A 19,346-nucleotide genomic window follows, 5' to 3' on the forward strand; every position below is an offset into this window, starting at 1 on the left:
TACCCTGTAATGTAATATACCCTGTCCTGTAATATACCCTGTAATGTAATATACCCTGTCCTGTAATATACCCTGTCCTGTAATATACCCTGTAATGTAATATACCCTGTCCTGTAATATACCCTGTAATGTAATATACCCTGTCCTGTAATATACCCTGTCCTGTAATATACCCTGTAATGTTATATACCCTGTAATGTTATATACCCTGTAATGTAATATACCCTGTCCTGTAATATACCCTGTCCTGTAATATACCCTGTAATGTAATATACCCTGTAATATACCCTTTAATGTAATATACCCTGTAATGTAATATACCGTCCTGTAATATACCCTGTAATGTAATATACTCTGTAATGTAATATACCCTGTCCTGTAATATATCCTGTCCTGTGCAATCTGTAGTATACTCTATAATGTAATATACCCTGTCCTGTAATATACCCTGTAATGTAATATACCCTGTCCTGTAATATACCCTGTCCTGTGCAGTCTGTAGTATACTCTATAATGTAATATACCCTGTCCTGTAATATACCCTGTAATGTAATATACCCTGTCCTGTAATATACCCTGTAATGTAATATACCCTGTTATGTTATATACCCTGTAATGTAATATACCCTGTCCTGTAATATACCCTGTAATGTAATATACCCTGTCCTGTAATGTAATATACCCTGTCCTGTAATATACCCTGTAATGTAATATACTCTGTAATGTAATATACCCTTTAATGTAATATACCCTGTAATGTAATATACCCTGCCCTGTAATATACCCTGTAATGTAATATACCCTGCCCTGTAATATACCCTGTAATGTAATATACCCTGTCCTGTAATATACCCTGTAATGTAATATACCCTGTAATGTAATATACCCTGTCCTGTAATATACCCTGTAATGTAATATACCCTGTCCTGTAATATACCCTGTAATGTAATATACCCTGTCCTGTAATATACCCTGTCCTGTAATATACCCTGTAATGTAATATACCCTGTCCTGTAATATACCCTGTAATGTAATATACCCTGTCCTGTAATATACCCTGTCCTGTAATATACCCTGTAATGTAATATACCCTGTCCTGTAATATACCCTGTAATGTAATATACCCTGTCCTGTAATATACCCTGTAATGTAATATACCCTGTAATGTAATATACCCTGTCCTGTGCAGTCTGTAGTATACTCTATAATGTAATATACCCTGTCCTGTAATATACCCTGTAATGTAATATACCCTGTCCTGTAATATACCCTGTAATGTAATATACCCTGTCCTGTAATATACCCTGTAATGTAATATACCCTGTCCTGTAATATACCCTGTAATGTAATATACCCTGTAATGTAATATACCCTGTAATGTAATATACCCTGTCCTGTAATATACCCTGTAATGTAATATACCCTGTAATGTAATATACCCTGTAATGTAATATACCCTGTCCTGTAATATACCCTGTAATGTAATATACCCTGTCCTGTAATATACCCTGTAATGTAATATACCCTGTCCTGTAATATACCCTGTAATGTAATATACCCTGTCCTGTAATATACCCTGTAATGTAATATACCCTGTCCTGTAATATACCCTGTCCTGTAATATACCCTGTAATGTAATATACCCTGTCCTGTAATATACCCTGTAATGTAATATACCCTGTAATGTAATATACCCTGTCCTGTAATATACCCTGTAATGTAATATACCCTGCCCTGTAATATACCCTGTAATGTAATATACCCTGTAATGTAATATACCCTGCCCTGTAATATACCCTGCCCTGTAATATACCCTGTCCTGTAATATACCCTGTCCTGTAATATACCCTGTCCTGTAATATACCCTGTAATGTAATATACCCTGTAATGTAATATACCCTGTCCTGTAATATACCCTGTAATGTAATATACCCTGTAATGTAATATACCCTGTCCTGTAATATACCCTGTAATGTAATATACCCTGTAATGTAATATACCCTGTCCTGTAATATACCCTGTAATGTAATATACCCTGCCCTGTAATATACCCTGTAATGTAATATACCCTGTAATGTAATATACCCTGCCCTGTAATATACCCTGCCCTGTAATATACCCTGCCCTGTAATATACCCTGTCCTGTAATATACCCTGCCCTGTAATATACCCTGTCCTGTAATATACCCTGTCCTGTAATATACCCTGTCCTGTAATATACCCTGTCCTGTAATATACCCTGTAATGTAATATACCCTGTCCTGTAATATACCCTGTAATGTAATATACCCTGTCCTGTGCTGAGCTCCCTGTGGTATGACCAGTGCTCAGGTGTACACTACAGGGTGAGGGGTCTCAGTCAGTGGAGTACCTCTATGTCTAGAAGACCCTGGGAGCGGATGGTGCCTTTGTAAGGGGTAATGGTAAATTCCTGAGGCCTAGGGCCCCCGTTGTGCTGTCTCCTCCAAGACGTCGTCCTTTCCTCCAGGATGAGACTGTGACTTGTGAGGCTCGGCTCCCCTCTCCCGTCTCCTGGGACACGTAGCCTGAAGCTCATGGGCACCAGAGATGTATTATTTAGGGAACATGTGATAGTGCGTGGAAAGCCTGGAACATAAATGTGATCTAAAGTCAATAACAGAAATCAGCTGTCTAATGAACAGAGACCGCCCAACTGTCTAATGAACAGAGACCGCCCAACTGTCTAATGAACAGAGACCGCCCAACTGTCTGATGAACAGAGACCGCCCAACTGTCTAATGAACAGAGACCGCCCAACTGTCTAAAGAATAGAGACCGCCCAACTGTCTGATGAACAGAGACCGCCCAACTGTCTAATGAACAGAGACCGCCCAACTGTCTAATGAACAGAGACCGCCCAACTGTCTAATGAACAGAGACCGCCCAACTGTCTAATGAACAGAGACCGCCCAACTGTCTAATAAACAGAGACCGCCCAACTGTCTGATGAACAGAGACCGCCCAACTGTCTGATGAACAGAGACCGCCCAACTGTCTGATGAACAGAGACCGCCCAACTGTCTGATGAACAGAGACCGCCCAACTGTCTAATGAACAGAGACCGCCCAACTGTCTAATGAACAGAGACCGCCCAACTGTCTGATGAACAGAGACCGCCCAACTGTCTAATGAACAGAGACCGCCCAACTGTCTGATGAACAGAGACCGCCCAACTGTCTGATGAACAGAGACCGACCAACTGTCTGATGAACAGAGACCGCCCAACTGTCTAAAGAATAGAGACCGCCCAACTGTCTGATGAACAGAGACCGGCCACCTGTCTAATGAACAGAGACCGCCCAACTGTCTAATGAACAGAGACCGCCCAACTGTCTAATGAACAGAGACCGCCCAACTGTCTAATGAACAGAGACCGCCCAACTGTCTAATAAACAGAGACCGCCCAACTGTCTGATGAACAGAGACCGCCCAACTGTCTGATGAACAGAGACCGCCCAACTGTCTAATAAACAGAGACCGCCCAACTGTCTGATGAACAGAGACCGCCCAACTGTCTGATGAACAGAGACCGCCCAACTGTCTGATGAACAGAGACCGCCCAACTGTCTGATGAACAGAGACCGCCCAACTGTCTAATGAACAGAGACCGCCCAACTGTCTGATGAACAGAGACCGCCCAACTGTCTGATGAACAGAGACCGCCCAACTGTCTAATGAACAGAGACCGCCCAACTGTCTGATGAACAGAGACCGCCCAACTGTCTAATAAACAGAGACCGCCCAACTGTCTGATGAACAGAGACCGCCCAACTGTCTAATGAACAGAGACCGCCCAACTGTCTAATGAACAGAGACCGCCCAACTGTCTGATGAACAGAGACCGCCCAACTGTCTAATGAACAGAGACCGCCCAACTGTCTAATAAACAGAGACCGCCCAACTGTCTAATAAACAGAGACCGCCCAACTGTCTGATAAACAGAGACCGCCCAACTGTCTGATGAACAGAGACCGCCCAACTGTCTGATGAACAGAGACCGCCCAACTGTCTAATGAACAGAGACCGCCCAACTGTCTAATGAACAGAGACCGCCCAACTGTCTGATGAACAGAGACCGCCCAACTGTCTAATGAACAGAGACCGCCCAACTGTCTAATGAACAGAGACCACCCAACTGTCTAATGAACAGAGACCGCCCAACTGTCTGATGAACAGAGACCGCCCAACTGTCTAATGAACAGAGACCGCCCAACTGTCTAATGAACAGAGACCGCCCAACTGTCTAATGAACAGAGACCGCCCAACTGTCTGATGAACAGAGACCGCCCAACTGTCTAATGAACAGAGACCGCCCAACTGTCTGATGAACAGAGACCGCCCAACTGTCTAATGAACAGAGACCGCCCAACTGTCTAATGAACAGAGACCACCCAACTGTCTGATGAACAGAGACCGCCCAACTGTCTGATGAACAGAGACCGCCCAACTGTCTGATGAACAGAGACCGCCCAACTGTCTGATGAACAGAGACCACCCAACTGTCTAATGAACAGAGACCGCCCAACTAACTGATGAACAGAGACCGCCCAACTGTCTAATGAACAGAGACCACCCAACTGTCTAATGAACAGAGACCGCCCAACTGTCTGATGAACAGAGACCACCCAACTGTCTAATGAACAGAGACCGCCCAACTGTCTGATGAACAGAGACCGCCCAACTGTCTAATGAACAGAGACCGCCCAACTGTCTGATGAACAGAGACCGCCCAACTGTCTAATGAACAGAGACCGCCCAACTGTCTGATGAACAGAGACCGCCCAACTGTCTAATGAACAGAGACCGCCCAACTGTCTAATGAACAGAGACCACCCAACTGTCTGATGAACAGAGACCGCCCAACTGTCTGATGAACAGAGACCGCCCAACTGTCTAATAAACAGAGACCGCCCAACTGTCTAATGAACAGAGACCGCCCAACTGTCTGATGAACAGAGACCGCCCAACTGTCTGATGAACAGAGACCGCCCAACTGTCTGATGAACAGAGACCGCCCAACTGTCTGATGAACAGAGACCGCCCAACTGTCTAATGAACAGAGACCGCCCAACTGTCTAATGAACAGAGACCGCCCAACTGTCTAATGAACAGAGACCGCCCAACTGTCTGATGAACAGAGACCGCCCAACTGTCTGATGAACAGAGACCGACCAACTGTCTGATGAACAGAGACCGCCCAACTGTCTAATGAACAGAGACCGCCCAACTGTCTGATGAACAGAGACCGCCCAACTGTCTGATGAACAGAGACCGCCCAACTGTCTAATGAACAGAGACCGCCCAACTGTCTAATAAACAGAGACCGCCCAACTGTCTGATGAACAGAGACCGCCCAACTGTCTGATGAACAGAGACCGCCCAACTGTCTAATGAACAGAGACCGCCCAACTGTCTGATGAACAGAGACCGCCCAACTGTCTAATGAACAGAGACCGCCCAACTGTCTAATAAACAGAGACCGCCCAACTGTCTAATAAACAGAGACCGCCCAACTGTCTGATAAACAGAGACCGCCCAACTGTCTAATGAACAGAGACCGCCCAACTGTCTAATGAACAGAGACCGCCCAACTGTCTGATGAACAGAGACCGCCCAACTGTCTAATGAACAGAGACCGCCCAACTGTCTAATAAACAGAGACCGCCCAACTGTCTAATAAACAGAGACCGCCCAACTGTCTGATGAACAGAGACCGCCCAACTGTCTAATGAACAGAGACCGCCCAACTGTCTAATGAACAGAGACCGCCCAACTGTCTGATGAACAGAGACCGCCCAACTGTCTAATGAACAGAGACCGCCCAACTGTCTGATGAACAGAGACCGCCCAACTGTCTAATGAACAGAGACCGCCCAACTGTCTGATGAACAGAGACCGCCCAACTGTCTAATGAACAGAGACCGCCCAACTGTCTAATGAACAGAGACCACCCAACTGTCTAATGAACAGAGACCGCCCAACTGTCTGATGAACAGAGACCGCTCAACTGTCTGATGAACAGAGACCGCCCAACTGTCTGATGAACAGAGACCGCCCAACTGTCTAATGAACAGAGACCACCCAACTGTCTGATGAACAGAGACCGCCCAACTGTCTGATGAACAGAGACCGCCCAACTGTCTAATGAACAGAGACCGCCCAACTGTCTGATGAACAGAGACCGCCCAACTGTCTAATGAACAGAGACCGCTCAACTGTCTAATGAACAGAGACCGCTCAACTGTCTGATGAACAGAGACCGCCCAACTGTCTGATGAACAGAGACCGCCCAACTGTCTAATGAACAGAGACCGCCCAACTGTCTGATGAACAGAGACCGCCCAACTGTCTGATGAACAGAGACCGCCCAACTGTCTGATGAACAGAGACCGCCCAACTGTCTGATGAACAGAGACCGCCCAACTGTCTAATGAACAGAGACCGCCCAACTGTCTGATAAACAGAGACCGCCCAACTGTCTGATGAACAGAGACCGCCCAACTGTCTGATGAACAGAGACCGCCCAACTGTCTGATGAACAGAGACCGCCCAACTGTCTGATGAACAGAGACCGCCCAACTGTCTGATGAACAGAGACCGCCCAACTGTCTGATGAACAGAGACCGCCCAACTGTCTAATGAACAGAGACCGCCCAACTGTCTAATAAACAGAGACCGCCCAACTGTCTGATGAACAGAGACCGCCCAACTGTCTGATAAACAGAGACCGCCCAACTGTCTGATGAACAGAGACCGCCCAACTGTCTGATGAACAGAGACCGCCCAACTGTCTGATGAACAGAGACCGCCCAACTGTCTGATGAACAGAGACCGCCCAACTGTCTAATGAACAGAGACCGCCCAACTGTCTAATAAACAGAGACCGCCCAACTGTCTAATAAACAGAGACCGCCCAACTGTCTGATGAACAGAGACCGCCCAACTGTCTAATGAACAGAGACCGCCCAACTGTCTGATGAACAGAGACCGCCCAACTGTCTAATGAACAGAGACCGCCCAACTGTCTAATAAACAGAGACCGCCCAACTGTCTGATGAACAGAGACCGCCCAACTGTCTGATAAACAGAGACCGCCCAACTGTCTGATGAACAGAGACCGCCCAACTGTCTGATGAACAGAGACCGCCCAACTGTCTGATGAACAGAGACCGCCCAACTGTCTGATGAACAGAGACCGCCCAACTGTCTAATGAACAGAGACCGCCCAACTGTCTGATGAACAGAGACCGCCCAACTGTCTAATGAACAGAGACCGCCCAACTGTCTAATAAACAGAGACCGCCCAACTGTCTAATAAACAGAGACCGCCCAACTGTCTGATGAACACAGACCGCCCAACTGTCTGATAAACAGAGACCGCCCAACTGTCTAATGAACAGAGACCGCCCAACTGTCTAATGAACAGAGACCGCCCAACTGTCTAATAAACAGAGACCGCTCAACTGTCTAATAAACAGAGACCGCCCAACTGTCTGATGAACAGAGACCGCCCAACTGTCTGATGAACAGAGACCGCCCAACTGTCTGATGAACAGAGACCGCCCAACTGTCTGATGAACAGAGACCGCCCAACTGTCTAATAAACAGAGACCGCTCAACTGTCTAATAAACAGAGACCGCCCAACTGTCTGATAAACAGAGACCGCCCAACTGTCTGATGAACAGAGACCGCCCAACTGTCTGATGAACAGAGACCGCCCAACTGTCTAATGAACAGAGACCGCCCAACTGTCTGATGAACAGAGACCGCCCAACTGTCTAATGAACAGAGACCGCCCAACTGTCTAATGAACAGAGACCGCTCAACTGTCTGATGAACAGAGACCGCCCAACTGTCTGATGAACAGAGACCGCCCAACTGTCTGATGAACAGAGACCGCCCAACTGTCTGATGAACAGAGACCGCCCAACTGTCTGATGAACAGAGACCGCCCAACTGTCTGATGAACAGAGACCGCCCAACTGTCTGATGAACAGAGACCGCCCAACTGTCTGATGAACAGAGACCGCCCAACTGTCTGATGAACAGAGACCGCCCAACTGTCTGATGAACAGAGACCGCCCAACTGTCTGATGAACAGAGACCGCCCAACTGTCTGATGAACAGAGACCGCCCAACTGTCTGATGAACAGAGACCGCCCAACTGTCTGATGAACAGAGACCGCCCAACTGTCTGATGAACAGAGACCGCCCAACTGTCTAATGAACAGAGACCGCCCAACTGTCTAATGAACAGAGACCGCCCAACTGTCTAATGAACAGAGACCGCCCAACTGTCTGATGAACAGAGACCGCTCAGCTGTCTGATGAACAGAGACCGCCCAACTGTCTAATAAACAGAGACCGCCCAACTGTCTGATAAACAGAGACCGCCCAACTGTCTGATGAACAGAGACCGCCCAACTGTCTGATGAACAGAGACCGCCCAACTGTCTGATGAACAGAGACCGCCCAACTGTCTGATGAACAGAGACCGCCCAACTGTCTGATGAACAGAGACCGCCCAACTGTCTGATGAACAGAGACCGCCCAACTGTCTGATGAACAGAGACCGCCCAACTGTCTAATGAACAGAGACCGCCCAACTGTCTGATGAACAGAGACCGCCCAACTGTCTGATGAACAGAGACCGCCCAACTGTCTGATGAACAGAGACCGCCCAACTGTCTAATGAACAGAGACCGCCCAACTGTCTAATGAACAGAGACCGCCCAACTGTCTAATAAACAGAGACCGCCCAACTGTCTGATAAACAGAGACCGCCCAACTGTCTGATAAACACAGACCGCCCAACTGTCTAATGAACAGAGACCGCCCAACTGTCTAATAAACAGAGACCGCCCAACTGTCTAATGAACAGAGACCGCCCAACTGTCTAATAAACAGAGACCGCCCAACTGTCTAATAAACAGAGACCGCCCAACTGTCTAATAAACAGAGACCGCCCAACTGTCTGATAAACAGAGACCGCCCAACTGTCTGATAAACAGAGACCGCCCAACTGTCTGATGAACAGAGACCGCCCAACTGTCTAATGAACAGAGACCGCCCAACTGTCTGATGAACAGAGACCGCCCAACTGTCTGATGAACAGAGACCGACCAACTGTCTGATGAACAGAGACCGCCCAACTGTCTAATGAACAGAGACCGCCCAACTGTCTGATGAACAGAGACGCCCAACTGTCTGATGAACAGAGACCGCCCCAACTGTCTAATGAACAGAGACCGCCCAACTGTCTAATAAACAGAGACCGCCCAACTGTCTGATGAACAGAGACCGCCCAACTGTCTAATGAACAGAGACCGCCCAACTGTCTAATAAACAGAGACCGCCCAACTGTCTGATGAACAGAGACCGCCCAACTGTCTGATGAACAGAGACCGCCCAACTGTCTAATGAACAGAGACCGCCCAACTGTCTGATGAACAGAGACCGCCCAACTGTCTAATGAACAGAGACCGCCCAACTGTCTAATAAACAGAGACCGCCCAACTGTCTAATAAACAGAGACCGACCAACTGTCTGATGAACAGAGACCGCCCAACTGTCTAATGAACAGAGACCGCCCAACTGTCTGATGAACAGAGACCGCCCAACTGTCTGATGAACAGAGACCGCCCAACTGTCTAATGAACAGAGACCGCCCAACTGTCTAATAAACAGAGACCGCCCAACTGTCTGATGAACAGAGACCGCCCAACTGTCTGATGAACAGAGACCGCCCAACTGTCTAATGAACAGAGACCGCCCAACTGTCTGATGAACAGAGACCGCCCAACTGTCTAATGAACAGAGACCGCCCAACTGTCTAATAAACAGAGACCGCCCAACTGTCTAATAAACAGAGACCGCCCAACTGTCTGATAAACAGAGACCGCCCAACTGTCTAATGAACAGAGACCGCCCAACTGTCTAATGAACAGAGACCGCCCAACTGTCTGATGAACAGAGACCGCCCAACTGTCTAATGAACAGAGACCGCCCAACTGTCTAATAAACAGAGACCGCCCAACTGTCTAATAAACAGAGACCGCCCAACTGTCTGATAAACAGAGACCGCCCAACTGTCTGATGAACAGAGACCGCCCAACTGTCTAATGAACAGAGACCGCCCAACTGTCTAATGAACAGAGACCGCCCAACTGTCTGATGAACAGAGACCGCCCAACTGTCTAATGAACAGAGACCGCCCAACTGTCTGATGAACAGAGACCGCCCAACTGTCTAATGAACAGAGACCGCCCAACTGTCTAATGAACAGAGACCACCCAACTGTCTAATGAACAGAGACCGCCCAACTGTCTGATGAACAGAGACCGCCCAACTGTCTAATGAACAGAGACCACCCAACTGTCTAATGAACAGAGACCGCCCAACTGTCTGATGAACAGAGACCGCCCAACTGTCTGATGAACAGAGACCGCCCAACTGTCTAATGAACAGAGACCACCCAACTGTCTGATGAACAGAGACCGCCCAACTGTCTGATGAACAGAGACCGCCCAACTGTCTGATGAACAGAGACCGCCCAACTGTCTGATGAACAGAGACCGCCCAACTGTCTGATGAACAGAGACCGCCCAACTGTCTGATGAACAGAGACCGCCCAACTGTCTGATGAACAGAGACCGCCCAACTGTCTAATGAACAGAGACCGCCCAACTGTCTAATAAACAGAGACCGCTCAACTGTCTAATAAACAGAGACCGCCCAACTGTCTAATAAACAGAGACCGCCCAACTGTCTGATGAACAGAGACCGCCCAACTGTCTGATGAACAGAGACCGCCCAACTGTCTGATGAACAGAGACCGCCCAACTGTCTGATGAACAGAGACCGCCCAACTGTCTAATAAACAGAGACCGCTCAACTGTCTAATAAACAGAGACCGCCCAACTGTCTGATAAACAGAGACCGCCCAACTGTCTGATGAACAGAGACCGCCCAACTGTCTGATGAACAGAGACCGCCCAACTGTCTAATGAACAGAGACCGCCCAACTGTCTGATGAACAGAGACCGCCCAACTGTCTAATGAACAGAGACCGCCCAACTGTCTAATGAACAGAGACCGCTCAACTGTCTGATGAACAGAGACCGCCCAACTGTCTGATGAACAGAGACCGCCCAACTGTCTGATGAACAGAGACCGCCCAACTGTCTGATGAACAGAGACCGCCCAACTGTCTGATGAACAGAGACCGCCCAACTGTCTGATGAACAGAGGACCGCCCAACTGTCTGATGAACAGAGACCGCCCAACTGTCTGATGAACAGAGACCGCCCAACTGTCTGATGAACAGAGACCGCCCAACTGTCTAATGAACAGAGACCGCCCAACTGTCTGATGAACAGAGACCGCCCAACTGTCTGATGAACAGAGACCGCCCAACTGTCTAATGAACAGAGACCGCCCAACTGTCTAATGAACAGAGACCGCCCAACTGTCTAATGAACAGAGACCGCCCAACTGTCTGATGAACAGAGACCGCTCAGCTGTCTGATGAACAGAGACCGCCCAACTGTCTAATAAACAGAGACCGCCCAACTGTCTGATAAACAGAGACCGCCCAACTGTCTGATGAACAGAGACCGCCCAACTGTCTGATGAACAGAGACCGGCCCAACTGTCTGATGAACAGAGACCGCCCAACTGTCTAATGAACAGAGACCGCCCAACTGTCTAATGAACAGAGACCGCCCAACTGTCTGATGAACAGAGACCGCCCAACTGTCTGATGAACAGAGACCGCCCAACTGTCTGATGAACAGAGACCGCCCAACTGTCTGATGAACAGAGACCGCCCAACTGTCTAATAAACAGAGACCGCCCAACTGTCTAATAAACAGAGACCGCCCAACTGTCTGATAAACAGAGACCGCCCAACTGTCTGATAAACACAGACCGCCCAACTGTCTAATGAACAGAGACCGCCCAACTGTCTAATAAACAGAGACCGCCCAACTGTCTAATGAACAGAGACCGCCCAACTGTCTAATAAACAGAGACCCGCCAACTGTCTAATAAACAGAGACCGCCCAACTGTCTAATAAACAGAGACCGCCCAACTGTCTGATAAACAGAGACCGCCCAACTGTCTGATAAACAGAGACCGCCCAACTGTCTGATGAACAGAGACCGCCCAACTGTCTAATGAACAGAGACCGCCCAACTGTCTGATGAACAGAGACCGCCCAACTGTCTGATGAACAGAGACCGACCAACTGTCTGATGAACAGAGACCGCCCAACTGTCTAATGAACAGAGACCGCCCAACTGTCTGATGAACAGAGACCGCCCAACTGTCTGATGAACAGAGACCGCCCAACTGTCTAATGAACAGAGACCGCCCAACTGTCTAATAAACAGAGACCGCCCAACTGTCTGATGAACAGAGACCGCCCAACTGTCTAATGAACAGAGACCGCCCAACTGTCTAATAAACAGAGACCGCCCAACTGTCTGATGAACAGAGACCGCCCAACTGTCTGATGAACAGAGACCGCCCAACTGTCTGATGAACAGAGACCGCCCAACTGTCTGATGAACAGAGACCGCCCAACTGTCTAATGAACAGAGACCGCCCAACTGTCTAATAAACAGAGACCGCCCAACTGTCTAATAAACAGAGACCGACCAACTGTCTGATGAACAGAGACCGCCCAACTGTCTAATGAACAGAGACCGCCCAACTGTCTGATGAACAGAGACCGCCCAACTGTCTGATGAACAGAGACCGCCCAACTGTCTAATGAACAGAGACCGCCCAACTGTCTAATAAACAGAGACCGCCCAACTGTCTGATGAACAGAGACCGCCCAACTGTCTGATGAACAGAGACCGCCCAACTGTCTAATGAACAGAGACCGCCCAACTGTCTGATGAACAGAGACCGCCCAACTGTCTAATGAACAGAGACCGCCCAACTGTCTAATAAACAGAGACCGCCCAACTGTCTAATAAACAGAGACCGCCCAACTGTCTGATAAACAGAGACCGCCCAACTGTCTAATGAACAGAGACCGCCCAACTGTCTAATGAACAGAGACCGCCCAACTGTCTGATGAACAGAGACCGCCCAACTGTCTAATGAACAGAGACCGCCCAACTGTCTAATAAACAGAGACCGCCCAACTGTCTAATAAACAGAGACCGCCCAACTGTCTGATAAACAGAGACCGCCCAACTGTCTGATGAACAGAGACCGCCCAACTGTCTAATGAACAGACACCGCCCAACTGTCTAATGAACAGAGACCGCCCAACTGTCTGATGAACAGAGACCGCCCAACTGTCTAATGAACAGAGACCGCCCAACTGTCTGATGAACAGAGACCGCCCAACTGTCTAATGAACAGAGACCGCCCAACTGTCTAATGAACAGAGACCACCCAACTGTCTAATGAACAGAGACCGCCCAACTGTCTGATGAACAGAGACCGCCCAACTGTCTAATGAACAGAGACCACCCAACTGTCTAATGAACAGAGACCGCCCAACTGTCTGATGAACAGAGACCGCCCAACTGTCTGATGAACAGAGACCGCCCAACTGTCTAATGAACAGAGACCGCCCAACTGTCTGATGAACAGAGACCGCCCAACTGTCTGATGAACAGAGACCGCCCAACTGTCTGATGAACAGAGACCGCCCAACTGTCTGATGAACAGAGACCGCCCAACTGTCTGATGAACAGAGACCGCCCAACTGTCTAATGAACAGAGACCGCCCAACTGTCTAATAAACAGAGACCGCCCAACTGTCTAATAAACAGAGACCGCCCAACTGTCTGATAAACAGAGACCGCCCAACTGTCTGATGAACAGAGACCGCCCAACTGTCTAATGAACAGAGACCGCCCAACTGTCTGATGAACAGAGACCGCCCAACTGTCTGATGAACAGAGACCGCCCAACTGTCTAATAAACAGAGACCGCCCAACTGTCTAATAAACAGAGACCGCCCAACTGTCTAATAACAGAGACCGCCCAACTGTCTGATAAACAGAGACCGCCCAACTGTCTAATAAACAGAGACCGCCCAACTGTCTGATGAACAGAGACCGCCCAACTGTCTAATGAACAGAGACCGCCCAACTGTCTGATGAACAGAGACCGCCCAACTGTCTGATGAACAGAGACCGCCCAACTGTCTAATGAACAGAGACCGCCCAACTGTCTGATAAACAGAGACCGCCCAACTGTCTAATAAACAGAGACCGCCCAACTGTCTGATAAACAGAGACCGCCCAACTGTCTAATGAACAGAGACCGCCCAACTGTCTAATGAACAGAGACCGCCCAACTGTCTAATGAACAGAGACCGCCCAACTGTCTGATGAACAGAGACCGCCCAACTGTCTAATGAACAGAGACCGCCCCAACTGTCTGATAGAACAGAGACCGCCCAACTGTCTGATGAACAGAGACCCGCCCAACTGTCTGATGAACAGAGACCGCCCAACTGTCTAATGAACAGAGACCGCCCAACTGTCTAATGAACAGAGACCGCCCAACTGTCTGATGAACAGAGACCGCCCAACTGTCTGATGAACAGAGACCGCCCACTGTCTGATGAACAGAGACCGCCCAACTGTCTGATGAACAGAGACCGCCCAACTGTCTGATGAACAGAGACCGCCCACTGTCTGATGAACAGAGACCGCCCAACTGTCTGATGAACAGAGACCGCCCATCTGTCTAATGAACAGAGACCGCCCAACTGTCTGATGAACAGAAGACCGCCCAACTGTCTAATGAACAGAGACCGCCCAACTGTCTGATGAACAGAGACCGCCCAACTGTCTGATGAACAGAGACCGCCCCAACTGTCTGATGAACAGAGACCGCCCAACTGTCTGATGAACAGAGACCGCTCAGCTGTCTGATGAACAGAGACCGCCCAGCTGTCTGATGAACAGAGACCGCCCAACTGTCTGATGAACAGAGACCGCCCAACTGTCTGATGAACAGAGACCGCCCAACTGTCTGATGAACAGAGACCGCCCAACTGTCTAATAAACAGAGACCGCCCAACTGTCTGATGAACAGAGACCGCCCAACTGTCTGATGAACAGAGACCGCCCAACTGTCTGATGAACAGAGACCGCCCAACTGTCTGATGAACAGAGACCGCCCAACTGTCTGATGAACAGAGACCGCCCAACTGTCTGATGAACAGAGACCGCCCAACTGTCTGATGAACAGAGACCGCCCAACTGTCTGATGAACAGAGACCGCCCAACTGTCTGATGAACAGAGACCGCCCAACTGTCTGATGAACAGAGACCGCCCAACTGTCTAATGAACAGAGACCGCCCAGCTGTCTGATGAACAGAGACCGCTCAGCTGTCTGATGAACAGAGACCGCCCAGCTGTCTGATGAACAGAGACCGACCAACTGTCTGATGAACAGAGACCGACCAACTGTCTAATGAACAGAGACCGCTCAACTGTCTGATGAACAGAGACCGCCCAACTGTCTGATGAACAGAGACCGCTCAGCTGTCTGATGAACAGAGACCGCTCAGCTGTCTGATGAACAGAGACCGCCCAACTGTCTGATGAACAGAGACCGCTCAGCTGTCTGATGAACAGAGACCGCCCAACTGTCTGATGAACAGAGACCGCTCAACTGTCTGATGAACAGAGACCGCTCAACTGTCTGATGAACAGAGACCGCCCAACTGTCTGATGAACAGAGACCGCTCAGCTGTCTGATGAACAGAGACCGCCCAACTGTCTAATGAACAGAGACCGCCCAACTGTCTGATGAACAGAGACCGCCCAACTGTCTGATGAACAGAGACCGCTCAGCTGTCTAATGAACAGAGACCGCCCAACTGTCTGATGAACAGAGACCGCTCAGCTGTCTGATGAACAGAGACCGCTCAGCTGTCTGATGAACAGAGACCGCCCAGCTGTCTGATGAACAGAGACCGCCCAACTGTCTGATGAACAGAGACCGCCCAACTGTCTGATGAACAGAGACCGCCCAGCTGTCTGATGAACAGAGACCGCCCAACTGTCTGATGAACAGAGACCGCCCAACTGTCTGATGAACAGAGACCGCTCAGCTGTCTGATGAACAGAGACCGCCCAACTGTCTGATGAACAGAGACCGCCTAACTGTCTGATGAACAGAGACCGCCCAACTGTCTGATGAACAGAGACCGCCCAACTGTCTGATGAACAGAGACCGCCCAACTGTCTGATGAACAGAGACCGCCCAACTGTCTGATGAACAGAGACCGCCCAACTGTCTAATGAACAGAGACCGCCCAACTGTCTAATGAACAGAGACCGCCCAACTGTCTGATGAACAGAGACCGCCCAACTGTCTAATGAACAGAGACCGCCCAACTGTCTAATGAACAGAGACCGCCCAACTGTCTGATGAACAGAGACCGCCCAACTGTCTGATGAACAGAGACCGCCCAACTGTCTGATGAACAGAGACCGCCCAACTGTCTGATGAACAGAGACCGCCCAACTGTCTGATGAACAGAGACCGCCCAACTGTCTAATGAACAGAGACCGCCCAACTGTCTAATGAACAGAGACCGCCCAACTGTCTGATGAACAGAGACCGCCCAACTGTCTGATGAACAGAGACCGCCCAACTGTCTGATGAACAGAGACCGCCCAACTGTCTAATGAACAGAGACCGCCCAACTGTCTAATGAACAGAGACCGCCCAACTGTCTGATGAACAGAGACCGCCCAGCTGTCTAATGAACAGAGACCGCCCAACTGTCTGATGAACAGAGACCGCCCAACTGTCTAATGAACAGAGACCGCCCAACTGTCTAATGAACAGAGACCGCCCAACTGTCTGATGAACAGAGACCGCTCAGCTGTCTAATGAACAGAGACCGCCCAACTGTCTAATGAACAGAGACCGCCCAACTGTCTAATGAACAGAGACCGCCCAACTGTCTGATGAACAGAGACCGCCCAACTGTCTGATGAACAGAGACCGCCCAACTGTCTGATGAACAGAGACCGCCCAACTGTCTGATGAACAGAGACCGCCCAACTGTCTGATGAACAGAGACCGCCCAACTGTCTGATGAACAGAGACCGCTCAGCTGTCTAATGAACAGAGACCGCCCAACTGTCTGATGAACAGAGACCGCCCAACTGTCTGATGAACAGAGACCGCCCAACTGTCTAATGAACAGAGACCGCCCAACTGTCTGATGAACAGAGACCGCCCAACTGTCTGATGAACAGAGACCGCCCAACTGTCTGATGAACAGAGACCGCCCAACTGTCTGATGAACAGAGACCGCCCAACTGTCTGATGAACAGAGACCGCCCAACTGTCTGATGAACAGAGACCGCCCAACTGTCTGATGAACAGAGACCGCTCAACTGTCTGATGAACAGAGACCGCCCAACTGTCTGATGAACAGAGACCGCCCAACTGTCTGATGAACAGAGACCGCCCAACTGTCTGATGAACAGAGACCGCCCAACTGTCTGATGAACAGAGACCGCCCAACTGTCTGATGAACAGAGACCGCCCAACTGTCTGATGAACAGAGACCGCCCAACTGTCTGATGAACAGAGACCGCCCAACTGTCTAATAAACAGAGACCGCCCAACTGTCTAATAAACAGAGACCGCCCAACTGTCTAATAAACAGAGACCGCCCAACTGTCTAATAAACAGAGACCGCCCAACTGTCTGATAAACAGAGACCGCCCAACTGTCTAATAAACAGAGACCGCCCAACTGTCTGATGAACAGAGACCGCCCAACTGTCTGATGAACAGAGACCGCCCAACTGTCTGATGAACAGAGACCGCCCAACTGTCTAATAAACCAGAGACCGCCCAACTGTCTAATGAACAGAGACCGCCCAACTGTCTGATGAACATAGACCGCCCAACTGTCTGATGAACAGAGACCGCCCAACTGTCTGATGAACATAGACCGCCCAACTGTCTGATGAACAGAGACCGCTCAGCTGTCTGATGAACAGAGACCGCTCAGCTGTCTGATGAACACAGACTGCCCAATTGTCTAATGAACAGAGACCGCTCAGCTGTCTGATGAACAGAGACCGCTCAGCTGTCTGATGAACAGAGACCGCTCAGCTGTCTGATGAACAGAGACCGCCCAGCTGTCCAATAAGCAGAGCCAAAGCTTCTTTATGTGCGCAAATGTAACTATTGGTCTGGCTAGCGCATTTCAAGGTGCACGCCCACTCGATCCTTGGAGCCTTGGACCGCAGTCTGCGCTTACATTTCACGTCACAAAAGTCCAACCTAATGGCGCCTTAGGAACGCCCTGTTTATAAGTTAACATTCCCCTTTGGCTCCTAAAATGCTGCTGAGATCAGCCTAATTCTTGTCTTAAATCCGTTATAAGAGTGAGAGCACATTAGGTCTTTATTACATTGACAGAAACGCACTTACTGCAGAAGTGCTATAGGAAGGTGCGAAACGCGTCTTATTATAGACAAGACCTGATCTCTGCCAGCTCAGAGGATATGTAAAATCCATTTATGTGGTTAAAAGGGGGGGCAGGTGTGCCTTGTAAAAGCGCCCCTCTACCATACACATTTATGCAAAAGAAGCCGCTCTCCCGTAAGGAACGCTATTAAATTACCCACCAGCCGGAGCAAACTACACCCCGCATGTGGCACCATCTTGGCCCACAAATCCATAAAACCAGTATTAACTGCACCAGAATATACACACAATGACACAAAGGAGCATGTAAGAAACTCCTGCACAGGAAGATATGTAGGTAATGGGATCAGAGGAGTATAAACCATACATCTGAAACATACAATCATCCTCTAATGAAGATTACATTCTGCCTATTGTGTATATATGTGAAGGTTATTCCTGTAGCTCCACACAAATACATAATAATACATGGTAAAGCTCTGTGTATATCCAGGAGTGGAGACTACTTACCAAAAGAAACATCCCCAAAGTTGAGGGTGGGCACATTGAAGTGAAAGGTGGGTCCCATGATACAGCCGCTGAGGAGAGAGCAAATCATTGTGCGGACACCTTAGTATCGCTACAGACAAGTGCAAAACTGTCACCCTCATCCCAGAAATTCACCACACAGAGATTAACGCTTATTATAAATCTTTTCATTTATTCTTCTACTCAATTAATGTCATCGGGTTCCCTTGTTACCTGTTAGTGTGATGTCATCGGGTTCCCTCGTTACCTGATTGTTAGTGTGAGGTCATCGGGGGCCCTCGTTACCTGTTAGTGTGATGTCATCGGGTTACCTCGTTACCTGACTGTTAGTGTGAGGTCATCGGGGGCCCT

General features: G+C 49.1%; 1 protein-coding gene across 1 annotated transcript in view; it reads right to left on the reverse strand.

The window, feature by feature from the left end:
- HYDIN (HYDIN axonemal central pair apparatus protein) overlaps window positions 1–19,346 on the reverse strand; it is a 166,770-nt gene that overhangs the window by 103,005 nt on the left and 44,419 nt on the right. Inside the window, exons 13-14 of the mRNA XM_075189418.1 lie at window positions 18,978–19,045; window positions 2,372–2,607 (exon numbers count right to left, since the gene is read on the reverse strand). Coding sequence (XP_075045519.1) covers window positions 2,372–2,607; window positions 18,978–19,045 — 304 coding nt within the window. The remainder of the gene's footprint in view (window positions 1–2,371; window positions 2,608–18,977; window positions 19,046–19,346) is intronic.

Source organism: Mixophyes fleayi, chromosome 10, assembly GCF_038048845.1.
Source record: "Mixophyes fleayi isolate aMixFle1 chromosome 10, aMixFle1.hap1, whole genome shotgun sequence".
Lineage (NCBI taxonomy): Eukaryota > Metazoa > Chordata > Amphibia > Anura > Limnodynastidae > Mixophyes > Mixophyes fleayi.